Source organism: Nomascus leucogenys, chromosome 13 (genome assembly GCF_006542625.1).
Source record: "Nomascus leucogenys isolate Asia chromosome 13, Asia_NLE_v1, whole genome shotgun sequence".
In the NCBI taxonomy this organism is placed as follows: Eukaryota; Metazoa; Chordata; class Mammalia; order Primates; family Hylobatidae; genus Nomascus; species Nomascus leucogenys.
This window is the reverse complement of record NC_044393.1, coordinates 35,944,268-35,969,500: the sequence shown is the minus strand read 5'-3', so window position 1 is coordinate 35,969,500 and position 25,233 is coordinate 35,944,268. Positions and strand designations below refer to the sequence as shown.

Sequence of the window (25,233 nt, the reverse complement as noted above, 5' to 3'; positions counted from 1 at the left end):
TCCATTGTTTCTACTGGTCAAAGGAATGGGTTGACCCACCTCCTTCACCTCCTGCCCCCACCAGTTGAGAGTCACTGAGGGTGTGGACCTGGAGATGAATTCAGCAGCTTGACAATGTGCAGTTGAGGTCATTTCCATCTTCCATCACTTTGGAGAGCATCACTGACTTTTTGTCTCTGACTTTACAAGTCTGCAAAAGTGTCAGCTTTTCTGGCTGCTTCTGGACTACAGTGACAGTGTGACCAGCCCACTCTTATACTGCAAACCCAGCCTTTGCCCCATCACAGCCCCAGGATATGGGGACCTCTATATCCTGGGGCTGGAGGACTCCAGTCAGAATACTAGCTAAATGCTGTGGCTCTTCACTAAGACGCGGTTCTTACCAGCTGGGCCCTTGTAGCACCCTCCTTTATAGCATGTCCATCATCCATCACCTTGGAGCTGAGCCTTCATGCCCATTATTTAGGTTGTTGGCGATGGGAGATCCCAGATGCTTCTTATATTAAGAATTATATTCTTTGAATATGGCTTTATTTTCTTTCTTTCTTTTTTTTTTTTTTTTTTTTTGAAATGGAGTCTTGCTCTGTCGCCTAGGCTGGAGTGCAGTGGTGCAATCCCAGCTCACTGCAACCTCCACCTCCCGAGTTCAAGCAATACTCTCACTTCAGCCTCCCAAGTAGCTGGGATTACAGGCACATGCCACCACACCCAACTAATTTTTGTATTTTTTAGTAGAGATCATATTTCACTATGTTGGCCAGGCTGGTCTCCAACTCCTGACTTCAGGTGATCCGCCCGCCTCAGCCTCCCAAAATGCTGCAATTACAGGCGTGAGCCACTGCTCCTGGCCTTTTTTTTTTTAAATGAGATGGAGTCTCACTCTGTCGTCCAGGCTAGAGTGCAATGGTGCAATCTCAGCTCACTGTAACCTCCGCCTCCTGGGTTCAAGCAATTCTCTTGCCTCAGCCTCCCAAGTAGCTAGGATTACAGGTGCTCACCACCACGCCTGGCTAATTTTTGTATTTTTAGTAGAGATGGGGTTTCACCATCTTGGTTAGGCTGGTCTTGAACTCCTGACCTCAAGTGATCCGCCTGCCTTGGCCTCCGAGAGTGCTGGGATTACAGGTGTGAGCCACCGCACCCAGTTCCTGGCCTTTGTTTTTAGAGATGGGTCCCCCTGTGTTGCCCAGGCTGGTCTCGAACTCCTGAGCTCAAGCAATCTTCCCACCTCAGCCTCCCAAAGTGGTGGGAGTATGGGCGTGAGCCACCATGCCTGGCTTGGCTTTATTTTCATTTATAGCATTCTTTGGGGAAACGTGTAATATAGGACAGAGATTTCTTTAGCCCCTAGAGTGGCCCGATGCCACTCAATTTAGTGAAGCGGTGGGGCAGTAGAATTGAACTTTGACATCAAGTGGAGCTGTTAGTTGTTTTAAAAATTGAATTTATGTATTTTAAAATGACAAAGTTTTAGAAATGGAGGACAGATTAGTGATTGACAGAGGTCAGAATGGGAGTGGAGGGCAGGAGGGAGGTGGGCATGTTTATAAAAGGGCAACACAAGGGATCCTTGTGTGTTGGAACTGTTTAGTATCCTGACCATGGTGATGGATATAAGAACCTACATAGGTGGTAAAATTGAATAGAACTTAATACACACACACACACACACACACACACACACACGCAAATATAAGTAAAACTGGAAAAATCTGAATTTTAAAAAATTAATTTTAGAGAATTTGAGGGGCTGTATTTATACTCTGGAATGTTATAAAATCATTCTTTAAAATTATCTACATTAAAAACAAAATTTGAAATTAATGTAAAAACTTGTGCACACTCAGATTGTAGGCTTAAATTGCAAACATAAAACTGAGCCCGAAGGAGACTTGAATAGATTATCTGTTGTTTCAGAGAAAAGAAAGTTAAGGTCCTGCTGGGTTTTTGTTTTGTTTTTAGTTTTAATAAAGAAAATACTGACAGAAAGCAAACATGAAGAGACAGTTTTTTGCCTTCATCATATAGTTGGGTCAGTTTAGCCTGAGTGGTCTGGTACACGCTCTAGCCTGGGCGCCATGGCTCACACCTGTAATCCCAACACTTGGGGAGGCCAAGGTGGGTGAATCACTTGAGCTCAGGAGTTTGAGAGCAGCCTGAGCAACATGATGAAACCCTGTCTCTACCAAAAATACAAGAAATTAGCTGGGTGTGGTGATGCACACCTGTTGTGCCAGCTACTCAGGAGACTGAGGCAGGAGGATCGGTTGAGCCTGGGAGGCAGAGTTTGCAGTGAGCTGTGACCCTGCCACTGCACTCCAGCCTGGGCGACAGAGCAAGACTCTGTCTCAAAAAAAAAAAAAAAAAAAGACTCTAGTAACTTGAGCATGGTGCTTCCTTCTGGGTAAGGGGTGCTCTTTCTGTCTGGAGGCCTCACCCAGGATGATTATGGGGCTGGGGAGGGAGGGAAGTTCTAGCAGGGATTCCCCTAATGGATAGAGTGAATGGCCCAGGGCCTCCTCTCTTGGGGCAGTGCCCAGTTGCGTAGGCCTCATCAAGGAGACAGGGGCCTGTTTTTTACTCTAACCTTTTTCCATTAAAGTCAATGGAAATTAATGAAATGCTCTGAAAACCTAGAAATTCCCCAGCCACCCTCTCTAAGGGAAATCCTGTTACATTAAAATGACTCCTCAAGCATGGCTTGTGAATCCTTTTCAGTTGTCCTTTGCTTCCCTAAGAAATGAGTCTCTACTGCTTACACTGAAGTCTCCTGTAGGCTGTTTTATGTTTACAATTTAAGCCTACGATCTGAGTGAGCACATGTTTCACATTAACTGTAAGAGTTAAATCCATTAACTCCATTAAACACCACCACAGAGGGATGCGGAACAGCATGCACACGCCAGCCCTGCTTACCAGGCGTGCTTCTGTATGGGCCTGGCGGTGCATGTTGTGGGTGGGACTCTCCTGACATCCAGGCCCAACCAGGCACTCAGTGGAAAGAGCCACATGTGGTCATACACACATGCCCAGGCAGGGGGAGAATCCCTGAAGAAGAGAAGGCTGTGAGCAGAGGGCTGTCAGGGCCCCCTGGGGAAACTCTAGAACCTAGTACACCTCGTTCTCTGCTGAAGCACTGCCAGCTGATCAGGACTCAGGAGAACCTGGGGTGAGGTGGAGTATTGTAGTCTGGGGATAACGCCAAGGGCCTTTTTACAGATGAGTTGTTCGTAGGAACTCAAGAACAACTCAAGCAGGCTGTACCTGTCCACACCACCACCACTGGCTTCCAGAGGGCTCAGGCTAAACCAGGCCCATCTGATCAGAAAAGCTGCCTGTTAGGTTTGACTTCCTTCCATAGGAACAAACCTTTTGGTGATAGGCTGGATCAATCAGGAAAGAGTTCTCTACAAGGTGACGAGGCTAGGTCCCCTCTTGAAGTGGCCAGGGGGCCTGCTCAGAGTTGAACATCCAGTTTATTCACCTACCCTGCTTTAGGCAGCAGAGATTACAGTACTCAACAACCACCTGACATTCTTATTATGGAGACAGTAAACAAATAAATGAGAAAATAGGGTATAAATAGCTGCTGATTGGGGCTTTGAAGAAACTTGGAGGAGGAGGTAGGGAATGCCAAGAAAAGAGGGTTGCTGGATCACACAGGGTGTATGAAGTCAGAGGATGCCTCTCCATAAGGTGCCGCCTGAGCAGGGACCTGAAGGGAGAGAGAACCACCCGTGCAGATACCTGAGGAAAAGAACATTCCAGGCAGGGGAGCAAAGAATGCAGAGGTAGAAGTATGCCTGGCATGTTCAGAAAAGAGCCAGGAGACCAAAGTAGCTGGATTAGGGCAAGGGAAGTGATAGTTGATGAAATTCTTCGCTGCTCCGTAGGGGGTCAGATTATAGAGGGCTGCCTGGGACATTGTAAGGGCTTTGGCTTTCACACAGAGTGAGATGGAAGCCACCAGCAGGTTTTGAGCAGAGAAATGATATGATCTGACTCCGGGTTTAGCATATCTCTCTGGCATCTGTGTTGAAAACAGATCAGAGAGAGGTAAGGACAGAAGCAGCGACAGCTGGGAGGCTGTTGGGGTGATCTAAGCAAGAGATTGTAACAGTTTGGACCCAGTGGGAGCTTGGGGGTGTAAGCAGTGATCTCTTCTAGTTATATTTTGAAGACAGAAAAAAATGGAGTCAAAGGAGACCAAAAAAAAAATATTTGAGCCTAGCATCTGAAAGAGTAGAGTCCATCCGCTGAAAAGGACAAGGAGTTTGGAGTTTGGAGAGAGTTCCAGGCAGGAGATACCAATGTGAGCTGTATTTGACGTGGATGAGTCTGCTGACCTGGATGGGTCCGGACGCACTCTCTTGCCTGTGTGTTCTGAGAAGTGGGAAGGAGAGAAAGGAGCTACTAAAGAAAATAAGCAAGTGGCAGGAGCTCCTAACTTGATTAAAAAACAGGCCTAAGGACACTGGGTCCCACCCTCAGAGCTCCAGGATCGCCTGCAGGCTTCCTTTTACCTCCAGAGCAGGGTGGTTCTTCCACTCACTCTTGCACAGTTATGAGGACTAATGGAACTTGGGAATGTAGAAACACTGTAGATTCCAGGGGCTGCATGTCATGAAGTGGAGTGACACCAAGGGACCGGATTGCAGGCTCTTCCTTTTGGTTTTCTTTCCATCCTTGTTCAATCAGCCATTCGGGATTCCCCTCTTCCTCCACTTTGCAATGCCAGTCAGTGAACTAATCATTCCTTTTTTACCTTCCCCAGCTACACAGATGTTATTGATGTTGTCCAGGCCCTGCAGACCCACCCAGACTCAAATGTCAAGGCCTCCTTCACCATTGGTGCCATCACAGCATGTGTGGAGCCCATGAGCTGCTACATGGAGCACAGGTAGATACAGGATATGGTGTGTAAGTGTACTGAAAGTGATTTGTTTCTGCCCACCAGAAGAAGACAGATCTTTTGGAATGCATTAGTCACCTTGTATGTAGTAAATGCTGTTCTTTTATTAGTGCTAGGTCCTCAATAGACCCCTTTGGACTTGTAGCCAAAGAAGAGAGAGGAGTTATGGAAGACAAACTTAGCTTTTGTGAGGGAGAACTATTTGTTTAATAGTTAGTACATAGTAAGGACTTACGAAATACCTGCTAAATAAATGGGTACGCCAACATGTGTGTACTAAATATTGTTAAAAAATAATTTAAGGCCAGATGCGGTGGCTCATGCCTGTAATCCCAGCACTTTGGGAGGCCAAGGCAGGCAGATCACTTGAGGACAGGAGTTCGAGACCAGCCTGGCCAACATGACAAAATCCCATTTCTACTAAAAATACGAAAATTAACCAGGAGTGGTGGTGCACACCTGTAATCCCAGCTACTCAGGAGGCTGAGGTACGAAAATCACTTGAACCCGGGAGGTGGAGGTTGCAGTGAGCTGCGATCGTGCCACTGCACCCCAGCCTGGGTGATAGAGCAAGCAAGACTCTGTCTCAATAAAAAAATTTTTTTAATAAGGCATAAAAGGACTGAAGTTGATTATATAATCTATTTAAATATAGAAATAAGGCTAAAATTGGGTGAACATGAGTATGGAATGTAAGAATTTAAGTAACAAAATCAGGCAGGGCACAGTGGCTCATGCCTATAATCTCAGCACACTTGGAAGATGGAAGATTGGAGGATGCTTGAGCCCAGGAGTTCAAGAGCAGCCTGGGTAACATAGTGAGACCCCGTCTCTGCCAAAAAATAAATTAACCAGGTGTGGTAGTGAGCACCTGTAGTCCCAGGCTGAGGCTGGAGGATTGCTTGAGCCCAAGAGGTTGAGACTGCAGTGAGCTGTGTTCATGCTACTGCACTCCAACCTGGGCAACAGTGAGACGCTATCTCAAAAAAAGGAGTTGACTTCCTTCACCAACTGAACAGTTGCTACATTGTTTAAATTTTTTTTTTTCTTTGAGACGGAGTTTCGCTCTTGTTGCCCAGGTTGGAGTGCAGTGGCATGATCTCAGCTCACTGCAACCTCTGCCTCCCAGGTTCAAGCGATTTTCTTGCCTCAGCCTCCCGAGTAGCTGGGATTACAGGCATGCACCACCATGCCCGGCTAATTTTTTTGTATTTTTAGTAGAGATGGAGGCTTCTCCATGTTGGTCAGGCTGGTCTCGAACTCCCAACGTCAGGTGATCCGCCCACCTCAGCCTCCAAAAGTGCTGGGATTACAGGCTGTTTAAATTTTTTTAAATAAAACTTTAAAAATTAAAGTAAGTAAAAGAATGCTTACTGTGCGGCAGCCTTCTGTGGACAGTGAGCACAGTGAAGTCAGTGAGTTCTATTCTTGGGAGACTCTGGTGTGGCTGTATCTTCCCTTGTTCCAGCCCCTTTGACCCTGCTTTTAGCACATGGGTTTTCCTCCTTGGAATTCTTCAGAAACTATGAGGGAGTCAGGTAAGGGAACAGGATCCACAGCCCAACCTGGTATTCACCCAGCTCGTCTACCAAGTTTGGTTTCAAATGGTATGTGACTGGCTGTTGTCAGAAATCAAATAAAAGGATGAAGATTTGCTGCCACCAAGGAAATTCCAGGAGAGAAACTCCCCCAGTGTTGCGAACATCATTAATACCTGCCAGCTGGACCAGCAGCCATTCAGAAGAGTGGCTTCAGCCAGCATCCCAATTGCCAAGGAAGAAAACACAGGACCTCTGTGGTGCCAAACAGACCTGGGTCCCTGCCTTAGCCCTGCTGCCTCCCAGCTGCCTGTGAGACACTGGGCAAGCTTAGTCCTAACTGGGCAAGTTTAGCCGTCCTAAACGCTGTTTGATACCTGAGGCACAAAACGGACAGGACGACAGAGCAAGATCATGTTCGTGAACTGTCTACACAGTGCCTTGCCCACAGGAGGAACTCCATAAAAGGCAGCTATCCCCATTAGTGTTAACTTTCTTCCTTGAGGCGGGCCTTATGATAGTTTAGGAGTTCTGAAGTCCTGTGAGAATATGAGTTTTTCTCTGGAGCCTACTGCAGTGCTACAGTTGTTAAGTAACTCACACTTTGTATCAGTCACCCCCACCTCCTGCTTCACTTGTAATTCAGTTGGTCAGTTTCCTGCTTTTCATTCACCTTTTGAGTTAAGAATGAGATCAAAGGAGAATTGAGGTTATAGCATGTACATAAAGAGAAGCATGGCAACTTTGGTATTAAAGGCCCCTGGTGGAGCTAGATGAGTGTAATTCTTACTTTCCCTTGAAATATCCACTTTACTCAAAAATATATGTCTTTCAAAAAAGACCAGCTCTTTCTCCATCTCCCATAGACCAAAGAGCTGGTCCTATCCCCAGTATCCCCTCTTCAGCATTCCACTTAGAATTGGCCATGTAGGGACTTCTGTGGGGCTCCTGGTGTGGGGAGCTTTGACGGAAAGCTGCGAAGTCCCATGGCTATCCTTAGTGCTCAGTGCTGCTGCCACTTGCCTCATCATGTGAGTCAGTTTGCTTGTCAGTGGTACTCCTATTTGTATGGGAAATAATCAGTGACAGCTCTGAGATGAATGGTTTTTAAATATTTCCCCTTTTTTTTCCCCTAGATTTCTCTTTCCTAAATGTCTTGACCAGTGTTCACAAGGTAAGTAATATGCTTTATTTTCAGCTTGCATGCCTTGCAAGTTCAGCAGAATTCAGCAATAGACTTTTCTTCGTGCTCTTACCTACTATTCTGAAATCTAAAGCAAACAAAATTGGTCAGAAAAAACTTTGACATCTTTACTTTTACCATATTTGATAGGCACATTTCTTCCAAGAGCTTGTCTCTTTTTTTTGAGACTGAGTCTCACTCTGTTGCCCAGATTGGAGTGCAATAGCATGGTCTCGGCTCACTGCAACCTCTGCCTCCCAGGTTCAACTGATTCTTCTGCCTCAGGCTCCCAAGTAGCTGGGATTACAAGCATGCACCACCACGCCTGGCTAATTTTTGTATTTTTAGTAGAGACAGGGTTTCACCATGTTGGCCAGGCTGGTCTTGAACTCCTGACCTCGCAGTCCGCCCATCTCGGCCTCCCAAAGTGCTAGGATTACAGGCATGAGCCACTGCGCCTGGCCTGAGCTTGTCTCTTATGGCAACAAATTGCCACAGTAATACCTCTGCTTGAGCTGGGCTTAAGTCCACCCTGGCATTCCAGCTAATATTAGTGGACTGAGTAGGTATTCCTAGCCTCTGGATCAGCAAGATCTTGATTCACTTCTGCCCCAAGAGTGTCGAGTTTGGCCCAGCAGGACCTGTCTTTCTTAATACCTCCCACCCCTATGCACCCTGGAATTTTCCGCATTTCCTTGATAACATTGAGAAAAATTCACCCATCCTGCAGGTTGCATTCAACCTTGCAATGCCCTACTACCTGGCAACCCTGGAAGCAGCACTTTCTCGTCATATTATCTGTGATGTTTGGAGGTCCAGAATAAATTCTGAATTCCCTGCAGTGGTGATGAAATGCTCATTGTTATCAGGAGACATGCCTGGGGTCTGGGCTTCCTGAGCTAGTCCAGCAAGCAGAAATCAGACAGAAGAAAACAACTCAGTGTCCCCAGCACAGTTTCATCCCGCTGATTGTATTGCCAGTCCACAGGGAGCGGAGACAACAGAGCATACCAGAGTTGTTGTCTTGGGAAACAGCTGAGCTCATGCTGCCCAGGGCAGGAGGCTGGTCCCTGGAGGGAGGAATGTGTATGTTGGGCTGCTGTTACCAGGTAGTCTCAGGTCCAGCTTTCAGAGGTCCCTGTTACTTTCTAGGCACTGCACCTCAGAAACAGGATGAAATGGAGATTGGCTAGGTTCATCCACAGTATCCACCCCAGGTAGATTAAGGAGATTTTGTGGAGGTTGGGTCAGTAGGATCTGGTGACAGACTAGATGTGGGGCATGCTAGGGGGTTTGATAGAGGGGACCCCTGAGAAGGAAGGGGTACGGTCCAGAGCGCAGACTGGAAAAAGTATCTAGGATGACTCCTAGGTTTCTAGTTTAGGAGATAGGAAGGTTGGTGGTACCTGTCCTTGAAATAGAAAGCACAGGAGAAAACATAGGTCTGGGAGATAACCAAGGAGGGCTGTCTCATCCTAAGATACATATTTGGAAGTCATGGTCAAAGTTAATGGCATGGACTGTAGTCAGCCAGTATCCAGGTGTACAGCTGAAAAGATCAGAAGGCTACAGATGGGGTGAGGGCGGAGGTTCCAGGACACCGAAAGAGAAGCAGCAGGGAAGAGCATTGCCTGAGACATTGAGGAAGGAGAAAAAGAGATCCACGATGTCTAATGCTGCAGAGACCTTGAGGGAAGAACAGAGAAAAACCCACTGGCTCTGCAAGTGAGAAGGACCCTGATGACCTGAGTAGGAGGATCTGAGTGGAGAGGTGAGGGCTGAAGCCAGCTCCAAGTGGACCAGTGGCCAAGTGAGATACTGGAAGCCAGCAGGTGTGGATGATATTCTAGAGTGCTTGGGGCTGTAAAAAGGAAGATGGCTAGAGAATACTTCCAAGAATTGTCATTTCTGAATGATCAGCTCCTCCTTATTTGCTGATGAGAAAGCCTGTGGGCTGCAAGGAGATACTAGGTTTGATAGAGGGGACCTCTGAGAAGGAAGGGGTAGGGTCCAGAGCCCAGACTGGAAGTGAAGATTGACTCAGAGAAGCAGTGTCCTCCTTGAGAAGAGCTTTAGTTGGAAGCAGGTGAAGTTGAGGAAGTGTTTGCCTAGGGGGCAGTAATGACCATCAGGTGTGCCTAGGACTTGCTGACCTGTCCAGCCTTAGGCCCTACCTTATTCTTGTAAATGCTGGAGCCTTCTTTTCCTTTCAGAGCCCCTTGTCCACCATGTGATGATTGGCAGCCTAGTGCACCTCAGCTCCTTGGCATTCTCCCTCAGTGTCCCTCTTCTTTTTTGCATGAGGAACAGGCACAGATGGTGGGGCTTCCCTGGCAGAGAGCCTTGGGGAAGTGTTCTGTTTTCATCATCATCATTGAATTAGGGGCAGCCCTGGGCTTGTCTCACAAGAGGAAAGCCCCTTTTAGTCTGAACCCTTTGAGGCCAAAACAGACTGTGTTCTCTCTGGCACTTGGTAGGCATGTTTCATTTATACTGCCTTCCAACTCATTGTGCAAAGACAATGTATGTTAAACTCTGTGCTTGTGTAGAGCTAGGGGTGTGATCAGATGTGGGCTGATCACCTTCAGGCCACATATGCTGTTTTTGGAACTCCTCCAAGGGGCTCATGGAGTGACAGTGCCTTGCTTCTGGGCCCATGGGACCCTGCGGACTGGCCTGACCAGCATGGGCTATCTGGGGAGGGAGGAGAGAAAAGGCAAGTATTTCTTTTCTCCTAGGAGATTTGGTAGCTGGCTTGGAGGTGGGATCTGCCAGCAGTAGACAAATACTTCATGTCCTAAGGGAGCATATTTCCTCCCTTTGCTCCTGTTCATGAGTCAGACTACCCAATTCATAAGAGATTATTTTCCAGTTAGAAAAGGACTATGTTGCAGCCCCAAGACAATGTGTATTATAGAAATCAAAGGACTAAGAAATAATCTCAGTGCTTAAACAGCAAGTAAGACTCATTATAATGCTGGTGTGAGAGCAAAGTGGAGATACTTTACTGTCATGGCCTGCTTTTAAAAGCATCTGTAGATAGAAGAAGTCACCTTTGTTTTCTGCTGGGCTTCTGGAATGCTTTAGCCCAGACTGGGATGGTCAGCCAGACAATAGGGATGTTTCTCTGCTCTTGGGAATAGGATAGGCCAGGCTGCCTGCTCGCTCACAGCCCAGACTGGTGAGACCTTGGCCAAATCTGGCTGTCCACTCTTGATACAGAACAGAAGGAAGCTGCTGGCCCAAACAAGGTGGAACCGCTCACTGTGGCCTGTTCACCCTGTGCTCTAGATAACTGCTGTACCTGCCTCACAGATGGCATTTCCTCTTGGCAGGTGGCAGTTTACATAGCTGGCCTAAGGAATGCTGGGGATAATCCTCTTGCTTGTTTCCCTATAAAGCAAAGCCCCTTTTCTGTGCCCAGTTCCTGACCTAGAATCCCAGCCCCACAAGGTTTGTCCATATGGTACATGTGCAGCAGACAGGACTTTGTACAAGTTGTGTCTGTCAGAGACCCAGATCCCAGCCTTTTCTTGGGCAGGCCAGGCCTGTGCTTGTGACCCTGGTGCACCACGGCTCATATGGCCACATTTGCACTAGTCTGACACTTTTGTTTCTTTTGCCCAAGAAGATACCAAACAGAGTCCTAGGGTATTTATAGATCTTCCCTCAACCTTTGCTGGCTCTTCACTGCCAGACCCGCCAGAGCTCTTCTTGCCTTCCACCCTGGGAATCTGGCAGGCCCTTTGTGTGATATGGCTCCCATGTCTGCCATCTCTAGAATATGCTGAGCCTTCTAAGATCCTGCTTGCCTCCCCACTGTGCCACATTTTGGACTTGGCCTCCTGACTTTGCCTTACTCGGTTTCCAGAGGCCCTACTTTCCGTGGCTGCGCCAGGGCATGGGATTCTGGCATCAAGCTTTCCAGGCTGGCTTTGCTGCCTCATCTGCAGCCTCCAGAGTGCACTGCAGAGTGACCTTTCCAAATAGCCATGCAAACACAGGTACCAAAGACTAGAGGCAGGGGGCCAGGGGTCCTGGAATCTGCCTTCAAACTATTGCTTGCCCCTCATGTAAATCACCAGTGTCACCTTGGTTAGAGGTTTTTCTGACGCTGTTTTAGGAGTTTCATCTTAATGTTAAAGCTTCTTAACAGAAAGGGTATGTGAGGAACCCTTTCAAAATAGAATAAACAAGATGTTGATGAATTCTTCATTTGAATTGGTTTAGTTATGTGCTGTTACCACAACTAGGTCATCCACAAAGACCTTGAGGATAGAGGTGGTGGTGGTGGTGGTTATTGTTGTTGTTGAGACAGAATATTGCTCTGTCACCCAGGCTGGAGTGCAGTGGTGCAATCTCAGCTCACTGCAACCTTTGCCTCCCGGGTTTGAGTGATTCTCCTGCCTCAGCCTCCTGAGTAGCTGGGATTACAGGTGCACACCTCCACACCTGGCTAATTTTTGTATTTTTAGTAGAGAGAGGATTTCACCGTGTTGGTCAGGCTGGTCTTGAACTCCTGACCTTGTGATCCACCCACCTCGGCCTCCCAAAGTGCTAGGATTACAGGCATAAGCTACCACGCCCAGCCGGAGGATATTTGTTCTTGTTTTTTTGTTTTTGTTTTGAGAGAGAGTTTCACCCTTGTTGCCCAGGCTGGAGTGCCATGGCATGATCTTGGCTCACCACAACCTCTGCCTCCCTGGTTTAAGCGATTCTCCTGCCTCAGCTTCCCGAGTAGCTGGGAATTATGGGCACCCGCTACCACGCCCAGCTAATTTTTTGTATTTTTAGTAGAGATGGGGTTTTACTATGTTGGCCAGGCTGGTCTCGAACTCCTGACCTCAGGTGATCCACCTGCCTTGGCCTCCCGAAGTGCTGAGATTACAGGCATGAGCCACTGTGCCTGGCTGAGGATAGAGGTTTGGAATGCTTAAGAAAAGTGAGCTGGGCACAGTGGCTCATGCCTGTATTCCCAGCACTTTGGGAGACCAAGGCAGGTGAATCACTTGAGCTCAGGCGTTCAAAACCAGCCTGGACAACATGGCGAAACCCTGTCTCTACAAAGAATACAAAATTTAGCTGGGTGTGGTAGCACCTGTAGTCCCAGCTACTTGGGAGGCTAAAGTGGGAGGATCACTTGAGCCCCAGAAGCAGAGGTTGCAGTGAACCAAGATCGTGCCACTGCACTCCAGCCTTGGGTACTAGAGCAAGACTCTGTCTCAAAAAAAAAGAAAATGTGATTCTGTATATTCCTACATATTTGTACTTGCATGCCTAGACCATCTGAGGAAGTATACCCAAACACTAGTTATCAGTGGTTGCCTCTGAGAGGAGAACTGGGGCTTGGTGAGCCCCAGGAGGAGGAGGGAAGAGGAAAAAAAATTTTTTTTTTTTTTTTTTTGAGATGGAGTCTCTCTCTGTTGTCCAGGCTAGAGTGCAGTGGTGCAATCTCGGCTCACTGCAAGTTCCACCTCCCAGGTTCACGCCATTCTCCTGCCTCAGCCTCCTAAGTAGCTGGAACTACAGGCGCCCGCCACCACACCCGGCTAATTTTTTTGTATTTTTAGTGGAGACGGGGTTTCACCGTGTTAGCCAGGATAGTCTCGATCTCCTGACCTCATGATCCGCCCACCTCAGCCTCCCAAAGTGCTGGGATTACAGGCGTGAGCCACCACGCCTGACCGAAAATTTTTACTTACAGATACCTCAGAAGAGTAGGTCTCATGTCTCAGAACCAAGGAATGGATCCGAAATGGTCCGTAAGCACTTAGGAAGCAGCTTCTGTGCTTAGCAGGCAAGCCCTAACTCCGGAAGGTCTTTGGCCCCAGGCACATAGCTTAGCCTTTGTGTGGGCCCTTTCCTCATTGTCACAGGCGACCATTGGCATGCACGCTCCTAAGCCCTGTTCCATGATCTTGAATGGAATGCATCCAGATGGATTTGTGGGGTTAGATTCAGTCTTAAGAGTTTGGGGACACTTTTTTCACAGGTGTTATTGGTAAGAGGAAGGAAGAGACTAGAGGCAGGGGGTCAGGGGTCCTGGAATCTGCCTTCAGACTATTCCTTGCCCCCCATCTGAACCATGAGTGTAGCAGCCTTGGCTTGTGGAAATTGTATGAGTTTCCCAGTAGTGATATGGTCAAGACCTAGTGCCACAGCTGCTGTCTGACAGGCCCCTCTATGTACAGGGAGAAGTCTAATTCTCAGGCTGATGCTCAGTTGACAGTGCTGATGGTGGTAGTGGTGGAGATGATAGATTGTATTTCATGGATTCTTACTCTCTGTAGGCCCTATGATAAGCCTAGGTTTTATTGATAACCTAGAGTGATGTGTTACGGTTCCCATCTTACAGAGGAAGATATTTGGTTTCAGAGAGAAAGTAGAGCAATTTGTCTGGTATCACCCATTAGTAATTAGCGGAACCGAAAATTCAAACTCAGGTTCGCCTGGCTCTAAATGCCTTAGTCTTTACATTATGCTAGCTTTTCCCATAGAGGAAGAAGATAAATAATCTAAGTCCAGGCCAGGCGCAGTGGCTCACACCTGCAATCCCAGCACTTTGGGAGGCCAAGGCAGGTGGATCACCTGAGATCAGGAGTTTAAGACCAGCCTGGCCAACATGGTGAAACCCCATCTCTACTAAAAATACAAAAATTAGACGGGTGCAGTGGCGTGCGCCTGTAATTCCAGCTACTCAGGAGGCTGAGGCAGGAGAATCGCTTGAACCCAGGAGGTGGAGGTTGCAACGAGCCAAGGTCACACCACTGCACTCCAGCCTGGGCGACCCAGTGAGACTCTGTCTCCAAAAAAAAAAAAAAAAGAATATAAGTCCTGTGTTTTAAGTGCCACCTGTGTTACTCAAAAGAACTTTTTTTCTTTTTTTTTTAGTTCAGAGAAGGGGAGAGAGCAGGGTGGCATGAGGGGAGGACTAGGATGATAAGATGTTAAGAAAGATTTGAAGGAAGATGTAAGCTTTACCAAAATTAAAAAGTAAAGGGAATAAGTGGGTGGGGGGAAAAGGTGCAGAACAGTGTAATGTGTCACTACTTGTGGAAAAAATTATACTCAACACTTTTGTATATACTTAGCAGATCTTCTGGAAGAAGAAGTAAGAATCCGATAACTGCAGTTGCCTCCAGGGAAGGGAATTTAGGTGTCTGGAGAGGAAAGGAATTATTTTATTTTCTTTGTGAACCCTTCTGATATAAATTAGATGTTTGTCCCCTCCAAATCTCATGTTGAAACATAATCCCCAGTGTTCAAAGTGGGGCCTAGTGGGAGGTGTTTGGGTCATGGGGGCAGATCCCTTATGAATGGCTTGGTGCTGCCCTTGTGATAGTGAGTGAGTTCTTACTCTGAGTTCACAGAAGACCTGGTTGTTTAAAGGAGTGTGACACCTCCCCCGCCCCTTCTTGCTCCTGCCCTCACCACTGTGATGTGCTGGCTCCCAGGCCTTCTACCATGATCTTAAGCTTCCTGAGGCCTCCCCAGAAGCCGATGCCAGCGCCACGCTTCCTGGAAAGCCTGCAGAACCTTTAGCCAATTAAGCCTCTTTTCTTTATAAATTAGTCAGCCTCAGGTATTTCTTTACAGCAACCCCAAAACAGCCTAACACACTTTCTATATGTTCTGAGTTTTGCCCTCAACAACTGAATACAGCTAATTTTTTTAACTTAACACTTGACTGAAGTAAATAGTATCAGTGTAGAGTCTTCATTACTGAATATTCATTACTTAGGATTCTGCAATTACAAGGTCACTTAAGAAAGCAGAAATCTCCATAATTTAGAGATACTCACTTAACTATTCGTTTATAAAACTACTCTCACCGGGCGCGGTGGCTCACGCCTGTAATCCCAGCACTTTGGGAGGCTGAGGTGGGTGGATCACCTGAGGTCAGGAGTTCGAGACCAGCCTGACCAACATGGAGAAACTCCATCTCTACTAAAAAATACAAAATTAGCCCGGCATGATGGTGCATGCCTGTAATCCCAGCTACTCGGGAGGCCGGGAGTCTGAGGCAGGGGAATCACTTGAACCCAGGAGGCGGAGGTTGCGGTGAACCGAGATCACACCGTTGCACTCCAGCCAGGGCAACAAGAATGAAACTCCATCTCAAAAAATAACTATTATAATAAATAATAAAACTACTCTCTATTAGTAAATGGGTTGGTGATGAGCATTGAATCTTTTTAAGTATAGAATTATAACACCTGTGAGAATTCTATTACAAAATGGAATATAAATGTTGAAAACCTATCTATGAAATTATATTTTACAAAAAATTAGCAGAGGAGAGATACTCTTTACATCTTTCAGAATGGGAGATTGATAAAGTTTAAAGCTATTAAGTCAAGTTATAAAGGGTTAAGTATACTCTTTAAAGATACAAAAGTGACCACTAGAGGAACTGAAAATCCTAATGAAGCTGGGTGCGGTGGCTCATGCCTGTAATCCCAGCACTTTAGAGGAGGCCAAGGCGTGAGGATCACTTGAGCCCAGGAGTCTGAGACCAGCCTGGGCAACAAAATGAGACCCCGTGTCTAAAAAAAATAAAAAAATTAGCCAAGCATGGTGGCACGCACACCTGTGGTCCCAGCTGCACAGGAGGCTGAGGCAGGAGGATTGCTTGAGCTCAGGAGGTCAATACTTCAGTGAGTCACTGAATATATAAATATATATAATATGTAGACTTCCCTTGGTTCCTGATTCAAAAATTATTAACTAAGAAAACATTTATAAGACAGAGAAATTTGAACACAGACTGGATTTTTTTATATTAAGGAGTTCATTGTTAATATTTTTAGAGTCATTGTATTATGGAAATACACGTTGAAGTATTTTTGTTTGAAATAATTGGATATCTGGGATTGACTTCAGAATCATACTGCAGGGGGGCTGGGGATGAGCTGGGTGGAGTGTAGATGAAATACAATTAGCTGAGTGTTGGTAGTTCCTGAAACCAGGTGATGGGAGTTCATTCTACCATTTTTCTAGTTGTGTATGTGTTTGAAATTTTCTACAATATTAAGAAGTACGGCTGGGTGCGGTGGCTCACACCTGTAATCCCAGCACTTTGGGAGGCCGAGGCAGGCAGATCACAAGGTCGGGAGTTCAAGACCAGCCTGACCAACATGGAGAAACTAAACCCCGTCTCTACTAAAAATACAAAATAAGCGGGGCATGGTGGCACGCACCAGTAATCCCAGCTACTTAGGAGGCTGAGGCAGGAGAATTGCTTGAACATGGGAGGTGGAGATTGTGGTGAGCTGAGATTGCAACATTGCATTCCAACCTGGGCAACAAGAGCGAAACTCCATCTCAAAAAAAAAAAAAAAAAAAAGAAAAAAGAAGTAAATAAAAATTATTGAATAACAAAAATGCAAAATAAATAATCTTATATATACGCTATGATTATAACTGTGTTAAAATAGGAATGAATATGGAAGGGATATTATAATTATCTTGGGTTGGTGAAGTGTGGTAAGTTTCCTGATTTCCAAATTCTCTGTGGTCCTGTGAATTTTATTTCTGTATTTTCACGAAAAGATTGGGAGTGATCATGGCCTACCCTGCAACCTCTTCTTACATGGGCCACCCTTTCTTACCACGTTACTAAAATCTGTTAGCATTTATCTTGGAATCATGTGACTCCCTGTGCACAGTATCTTGGCGGTGCACTCTTTGAGGATATAATGAATAACCCCTGATATATGGTGAGTTTTTGATAATTGTATTGTTCTGAACTGGTGAAGGTAAATGGCACCAGTTCCTGATGATGCTAAATACAGGAGGTGTGGAAAGGCCCTTTGACTAAGAACTCCAAGTATCAGCCAGATACTAGAATTAAAATAATAGAGGAGGCCGGGCGCGATGGCTTATGTCTGTAATCCCAGCACTTTGGGAGGCTGAGGTGGGCTGATCACCTGAGGTCAGGAGTTCAAGACCAGCCTGACCAACATGGTGAAACCCCGTGTCTACTAAAAATACAAAAATTAGCCAGACATGGTGGCGGGTGCCTGTAATTCCAGCTACTCAGGAGGCTGAGGCAGGAGAATTGCTTGAACCCTGGAGGCGGAGGATGCAGTAAGCTGAGATCTCACCACTGCACTCCAGCCTGGGCGACAGAGTGAGACACTATCTTAAAAAAAAAAAAAAAAAAAAAAAGATAGAGGAAGTTAGGGGTTAGGAAGTAAGGCAGCTACAGACTTGAAGCTATTCATTCCAAGAGGTGGCAGTGCCGGGAAGTGGGAAGAGAATGATAGCTGTGTATGTTGATGTTGGGGTGTAAGGGTTGTCTCCATCAGGAGACTACTGGAAGGCATGATTAGGGGATGGAGCAAGGGCCCACCTTTGTGTGAGCCCTCACCCCTAACCAGGACTGTGAAGGCTAAACTCTCCTTGGTTTTATTCCCAGGCCTGGTGAGTAACGTGGTATTCACCAGTCACACCACGGAGCAGCGGCACCCTCTCCTTGTTCAGCTGCAGAGCCTCATCAGGGCTGCCAATCCTGCTGCAGCCTTCATTCTTGCAGAAAATGGGATTGTCACCAGGTAATCTATAGATTCACTCTGCAAGACCAGTTGCTTTCTCAGATACAGCACTCTGTCTGTGGCCCACAGAGTCTTTCTACTGTATCTAAGACCTAAACATTTGGAGGAGTCAGTTTTTGAGCCAGGTGCGGTGGCACTCACCTGTAGTCCCAGCTACTCGGGAGACTGAGAAGGAGGATCACTTAAATCCAGGAATTGGAGGCTGCAGTGAGCTATGATTGTGTCAGTGCATTCCACAGCCTGAGAGACAGAGCAAGACTGTCTCTTTAAAAAAAAAAAAAGCAGGCTGGGCGCAGTGGCTCATGCCTGTAATCTCAGCATTTTGGGTGGCTGAGGTGGGAGGATCTCAAGTCAGGAGTTTGAGACCAGCCTGGACAATGTAGTGATACTCCATCTCAAAAAAGAAAAAATATATTGGAAAAAAAAAACAACAGTTTCTGAAGTGCTTTTTTTTTTTTTTTTTTTTTGAGACAGAGTCTCACTCTGTCACCTAGGCTGGAGTGCAGTGGCGTGATCTCGGCTCACTGCAAGCTCCACCTCCCAGGTTCACCTCATTCTCCTGCCTCAGCCTCCCAAGTAGCTGGGACTACAGGCGCCTGCCACCACGCCTGGCTAATTTTTGTTTTTTGTATTTTTAGTAGAGACGGGGTTTCACCATGTTAGCCAGGATGGTCTCAATCTCCTGACTTCGTGATCCGCCCGCCTCGGCCTCCCAAAGTGCTGGGATTACAGGCATGAGCCACCACACCTGGCTGAAGTGCTTTTGATGCTCTGTAAAAATCACCAAGAAGACCCCATCGTGTACCGTTTTGAGGCATTTTGTTTTGCTACATTCACAGTCTCATCCATTGAAGGATGGTAGCTAAGATTCTCTTAACATCCTTGTATTAAAGTGTGAAAGAAATGGCATGGAGGACGTAGAGAAGGGTCAGATGTGGTGGCTCAACCTGTAATCCCAGCATTTAGGGAGCCCAAAACTCCTTGCAGGAGTTCAAGACCAGCCTGGGTAAAATAGTGACACTCTGTCTCTACCAAAACCGTTTTTTAAAAAAACAGCCAGCATGGTTGTGCATGTCTGTAGTCTCAGCTACTCAGGAGGCTGGGCAGGAGGATTGCCTGAGCCCAGGAGTTCAGGGTTACACTGAGCCGTGATCACACCATTGCACTCCAGCCTGACTGAAGTAGTGAGACTTTGTCTATTTAAAAAAAAAAAAAAAAGTGGCCAGGTGCAGTGGCTCATGCCTGTAATCCCAGCACTTTGGGAGGCCAAGGCAGGCAGATCACGAGGTCAGGAGATCAAGACCATCCTTGTTAACACAGTGGAACCCCATCTCTATTTTAAAAAATACAGAAATTAGCCAGGCGTAGTGGCAGGCGCCTGTAGTCCCAGCTACTTGGGAGGCTGAGGCAGGAGAATGGCGTGAACCCAGGAGGCGGAGCTTGCAGTGAGCCAAGATGGCACCACTGCACTCCAGCCAGCCTGGGCGACAGAGTGAGACTCTGTCTCAAAAAAAAAAAAAGTAACATAGAGTTATTATCTCTTTACTTCATGGACTTGGGTTCAAATTACAAACTAGAGAATTAGTGATTTTGTATATGTACACACATATACAAGGAGAAAACACCTAGTTATGTAGCCGTTTTGTTTGCTCAATTCAGATAAAGGTTATATACCTTTTTATGTAGTTTTGACTTTTGAACTATGTAGATATTTTATGTATTCAAAAATTAAATAAAGGAGGGAAAAAACTAAATTAAATACAAACCAAAAAAAGTGAATCTAGGCCGGGTGCAGTGGCTCACGCCTGTAATCCCAGCACTTTGGGAAGCCGAGGCAGGCAGATCACGAAGTCAGGAGTTCGAGACCAGCCTTACCAACATGGTGAAACCCTGTCTCTACTAAAAATACAAAAATTAGTTGGGCGTGGTGGTGCATGCCTATAATCCCAGCTACTCAGGAGACTGAGGCAAGAGTATTGCTGAAACCCAGGAGGCAGAGGTTGCAGTGAGCCAAGATCACACCATTGCACTCCAGGTGGGCGACAAAGCAAACTCCATCTCACAAAAAAAAGTGGGTGGGGGGGCGGGCACAGTGATTCACGCCTGTAATCCCAACACTTTGGGAGGCCGAGGCGGGCGTATCACCTGAGGTCAGGAGTTCAAGACCAGCCCAGCCTGGCCAACGTGGCGAAACCCCGCCTCTACTAAAAATACAAAAAATTGGCCAGGTGTGGTGCCAGGCACCTGTAATCCCAGCTACTCAGGAGGCTGAGGCAGGAGAATTGATTGAACCTGGGAGGCGGAGGCTGCAGTGAGCGAAGATCATGCCATTGCACTCTAGCCTGGGCAACAAGAATGAAACTCCATCTCAAAATTAAAAAAAGAAAAAAAGAGGCCGGGCACGGTGGCTCACGCTTGTAATCCCAGCACTTTGGGAGGCCGAGGCGGGCGGATCACGAGGTCAGGAGATCGAGACCACAGTGAAACCCCGTCTCTACTAAAAATACAAAAAAATTAGCCGGGCGTGGTGGTGGGCGCCTGTAGTCCCAGCTACTGGGAGAGGCTGAGGCAGGAGAATTGCTTGAACCCGGGAGGCGGAGCTTGCAGTGAGCCGAGATTGCGCCACTGCACTCCAGCCTGGGCCACAGAGCGAGACTCCGTCTCAAAAAATAAAAAGAAAAAAAGAAAAAAAGGCAAATCTATCTGTATATCAAAGTAATAACAACCACACCAAGAAAAGTATTTAATTCAAGTAACTTTTGAACATAATCGTCTGCTGGAACCCTGGTTCTAAACAACATCACTGATTGAAGAGAGGAGATTATGAATATGAAATGGGGAAAATGAAAACCCTTCAAATATTTATTTTATTTTATTTAGACAGAGTCTTGCTCTGTCACCCAGGCTAGAGTGGCACAATCTCAGCTCACTGCAACCTCCACCTCCTGGATTCAAGTGATTCTCTTGCCCCAGCCTCCCTAGTAGCTGGGATTACAAGTGCACACCACCATACTTGGCTAATTTTTCTATTTTTAGTAGTGACAGGGTTTCACCATGTTTGCCAGGCTGGTGTTGAACTCCTGGCCTCAAGTGATCCACCCACCTCGGCCTCCCAAAGATCAAATGTTGATTTGAATTGGAGATTCAATATAAATTCATTATTTTTAAAAATGCATATTTCCTACCACTTTCCTTTGAAAGGGACCAGAATAGTAATACCACAGTTGCAACAAATACCCTTATCTCTGTATCTTGGTTTCTAAGTACCAGTCCCCACTACAAGGTATCAGGACTCCTTGGAGAATTAGCTGACTGCATGCCTAGGTCAAGGAAAGTACAAGGTGAGCCTGTTCCATTTTATGCCAATAAAGGAAGGAAGTACTCAAAGATTAGTGGAGATGTGTCAAGAGGATATGGGAAGTAGCTTAAGAAGTTCCTGCTAGTCTAATTTGGGATAATTTGGGGATAAGAAAGAACCATAATACTGGAACTATGGATTATAACACATGGAATAAAATGTGTGTCCATAGTGATCCTCAAAAACGAAGGTGGGGCCAGGCACGGTGGCTCACACCTGTAATCCCAGCACTTTGGGAGGCTGAGGCGGGCAGATCACCTGAGGTCGGCAGTTCGAAACCAGCCTGACCAATATGGTGAAACCCAATCTCTATTAAAAATACAAAATTAGCCGGGCATGGTAGCGCATGCCTGTAATTCCAGTTAGGAGGCTGAGGCAGGAGAATGGCTTGAACCCGGGAGGCAGAGCTTGCAGTGAGCCGAGATTGCGCCATTGCACTCTAGCCTAGGCAACAAGAGCGAAACTCCATCTCAAAAAAAAAAAAAAAAAGTGGAAGGGGGCAGGATAGCAAAGCCCTTTATAGAAGAATACCAAGTAAATAAGGTTTGATAGAACTAGAAAATAATCGGCCGAGCGTGGTGGCTCAGGCCAGTAATCCCAGCACTTTGGGAGGCCGAGGCGGGCAGATCACAAGGTCAGGAGATCGAGACCATCCTGGCTAACACGATGAAACCCCATCTCTACTAAAAATACAAAAAATTAGCCGGGCATGGTGGCGGGTGCCCATAGTCCCAGCTACTCAGGAGGCTGAGGCAGGAGAACGGCATAAACCCGGGAGGCGGAGCTTGCAGTTGGCCGAGACCGCGCCACTGCACTCCAGCCTGGGGGTCAGAGCAAGACTCCATCTCAACCATCTCAAAAAAAAAAAGAAAAAAAAAAAAAAGACCTAGAAAATAATCATTTTGTAACCTTCAGTCTAATACAGTATTTGATTTAGGGAATGATCAATGAATGCTAAAAGCACTAGGTGAAAGACTGTCGAAGAAAAAAAAATATTACTAATCCTGTACTGTGTAAAGTACCACTCCATAGACTACTGACTCCTTACAAAGAGGGAAAAATACCTTACAATGGAAAGGTCTGGTATACCTATGTTGAACAAACGATTAAACTCAGTGAGACCAGTAATGGGACAAACTGATACCCTGTACCTCCTTGATGTGATGCAGTGGGAAGGATGCAACACCACCTAGGTATTTTTTTTTTTTTTTTTTTTTTTTTTTATGAGACGGAGTCTTGCTCTGTCACCCAGGCTGGAGTGCAGTGGCGCGATCTCGGCTCACTGCAAGCTCCGCCTCCCAGGTTCACACCATTCTCCTGCCTCAGCCTCGCCGAGTAGCTGGGACTACAGGCGCCCGCCACCACGCCCGGCTAATTTTTTGTATTTTTTTTTTTAGTAGAGACGGGGTTTCACCGTGGTCTCGATCTCCTGACCTCGTGATCCGCCCGCCTCGGCCTCCCAAAGTGCTGGGATTACAAGTGTGAGCCACTGCGCCCGGCCAACACCACCTAGGCATTAATCTCAAAATATGCATAACCTGAATCTAATTATGAGAATTAGAAACAGACAAATCCAAGTGTGGGACACAAAAGCTCTGACATGTACTCTTAAATATCAACACCATGAGAATCAAACAAACCAAAAGATAGAGGAACTGTTCCAGATTAAAGGAGAATAAAGATTGTAAATTTAGGCTGGGTGCAGTGACTCACACTTGTAATCCCAACGCCTTAGGAGGCCGAGGCAGGTGGATCACCTGGGGTCAGGAGTTCAAGACCAGCCTGGCCAACATGGCAAAACCCCGTCTCTATTTAAAAAATACAAAAATTAGCTGGGCGTGGTGGTGGGTGCCTGTAGTCCCAGCTACTTGGGAGGCTGAGGCAGGAGAATCGCTTGAACTCAGGAGGCGGAGTTTGCAGTGAGACAAGATCACGCCATTTCACTCCAGCTTGGGCAACAAGAGCAAAACTCCGTCTCAAAATTAAAAAAAAAAAAAAAAAAAAGGAATGTATCTGTATATCAAAGTAATAACAACCACACCAAAGAAAGTATGTAATTCAAGTAACTTTTGAGCATAATCTTTTTTTTTTTTTTTTTTTTTTTTTTTTGAGACAGAGTCTCACTCTGTTGCCCAGGCTGGAGTGCAGTGGCGCAATCTCGTCTCACTGCAACCTCCACCTCCTGGGTTCAAGCGATTCTCCTGACTCAGCCCCCGAAGTAGCTGGGATTACAGGCATGCGCCACCACGCCCAGCTAATTTTTGTATTTTTTTAGTAGAGATGGGGTTTCGCCATGTTGGCCAGGCTGGTCTTGAACTCCTGACCCCAGGTGATCCGCCTGCCTCCGCCTCCCAAAGTGCTGGGATTACAGACATGAGCCATCGCGCCCAGCCTAATGAATGATTCTTGATTGGATCATGGACCCTCCCCACCAAAAAGGGGAAATTTGAAAGTGGATGTATGTTCGTGCTTCTCCAGCTTTGCTGTGCATACGCATCTCTAGTGGCGATCTTGTTGAAAATTAGTTTCTGGTTCAGTACGTCTGGGCTGGGGCCTGAGGTTCTGCATTTCTAACAAGCTCCCAGGTGATTGCTGGGAGCCAGTAAATTCCTTGGATGTGATCATGATATTGTAGTTGTGTAAGAGAATGTCCTTGTTCTTGAGAGATGCATACTGAAGTATTTAGGGGTAAAATATGATGAGTACAACTAGTTTTCATGTGGTTTGGCAGAAAAAAAAATGCTTGTATGTATTTAGGGGACATGAAGAAGAAACAAAACGTGCAGGTTAAGACAGTCCTGGCCGGGCACGGTGACTCACGCCTGTAATCCCAACACTTTGGGAGGCAGAAGCGGGTGGATCATGAGGTCAGCAGATCGAGACCATCCTGGCCAACATGGTGAAACCCCGTCCCTACTGAAAGTACAAAAATTACCTGGATGTGGTGGCACATGCCTGTAGTCCCCGCTACTCGGGACACTGAGCCAGGAGAATCACTTGAACCCAGGAAGTGGAGGTTGCAATGAGCCAAGATTGCGCCAATGCACTCCAGCCTGGCGACAGAGCGAGACTCCGTCTCAAGAAAAAAAAAAAGAGAGATTGACAGTCCTAATTAATCTAGGTCTTTTCTGTGTGTTTTCAAAGGAATGAAGACATTGAGCTGATTCTCTCAGAAAACAGTTTTTCAAGTCCTGAGATGCTACGATCTCGATATTTAATGTATCCTGGCTGGCAAGTATCGTCATTGAAAAATAACTAAGATTTTTTTGTAAGCCCAATGATTTATTTATTTACAGAAAAAAAAAGGGAGAAGGTGAAAATACCAGATGTGCTTTGCAAGGGTGACACATGGCAGCTGGCACGGCCTGCCTGTCCGGCAGCTGCTGGCCTTGCCAGGAGCCCAGTGCTCCACCTCTTGGGCTCCAAACTGGGAGCCTTCTCAGATGTTTCAAATTAGGGAGTCATCCTTTAGGCAGCAAGCACCGCTGGGCCCTGTGTTCCTCCAGCCCCTACTGAGGGCAAAGTGCCTGGCACAGAACCAAGGAGCTATAACTTTCCCAGGTGAGACTCGCTTCTGACAATACCATCAGTCAGTCCTCTACGGTTCCCATCTGCTGGGTTCCCTGCTCGTATGGCCCAGGGAATGTTCTCTGTAGGATGCTGCACAGCCTGTGGACCTCTCCAGA

The 25,233-nt window shown here is 46.5% G+C and overlaps 1 protein-coding gene across 3 annotated transcripts in view; it reads left to right on the top strand.

Moving 5' to 3' along the window:
- C13H20orf194 (chromosome 13 C20orf194 homolog) overlaps positions 1–25,233 on the top strand; it is a 166,876-nt gene that overhangs the window by 127,356 nt on the left and 14,287 nt on the right. For all 3 annotated transcript variants that reach the window (XM_030825350.1, XM_030825349.1, XM_030825351.1), the window contains exons 28-31: positions 4,775–4,900; positions 7,587–7,624; positions 18,054–18,189; positions 24,692–24,778. In XM_030825350.1, coding sequence (XP_030681210.1) covers positions 4,775–4,900; positions 7,587–7,624; positions 18,054–18,189; positions 24,692–24,778 — 387 coding nt within the window. The remainder of the gene's footprint in view (positions 1–4,774; positions 4,901–7,586; positions 7,625–18,053; positions 18,190–24,691; positions 24,779–25,233) is intronic.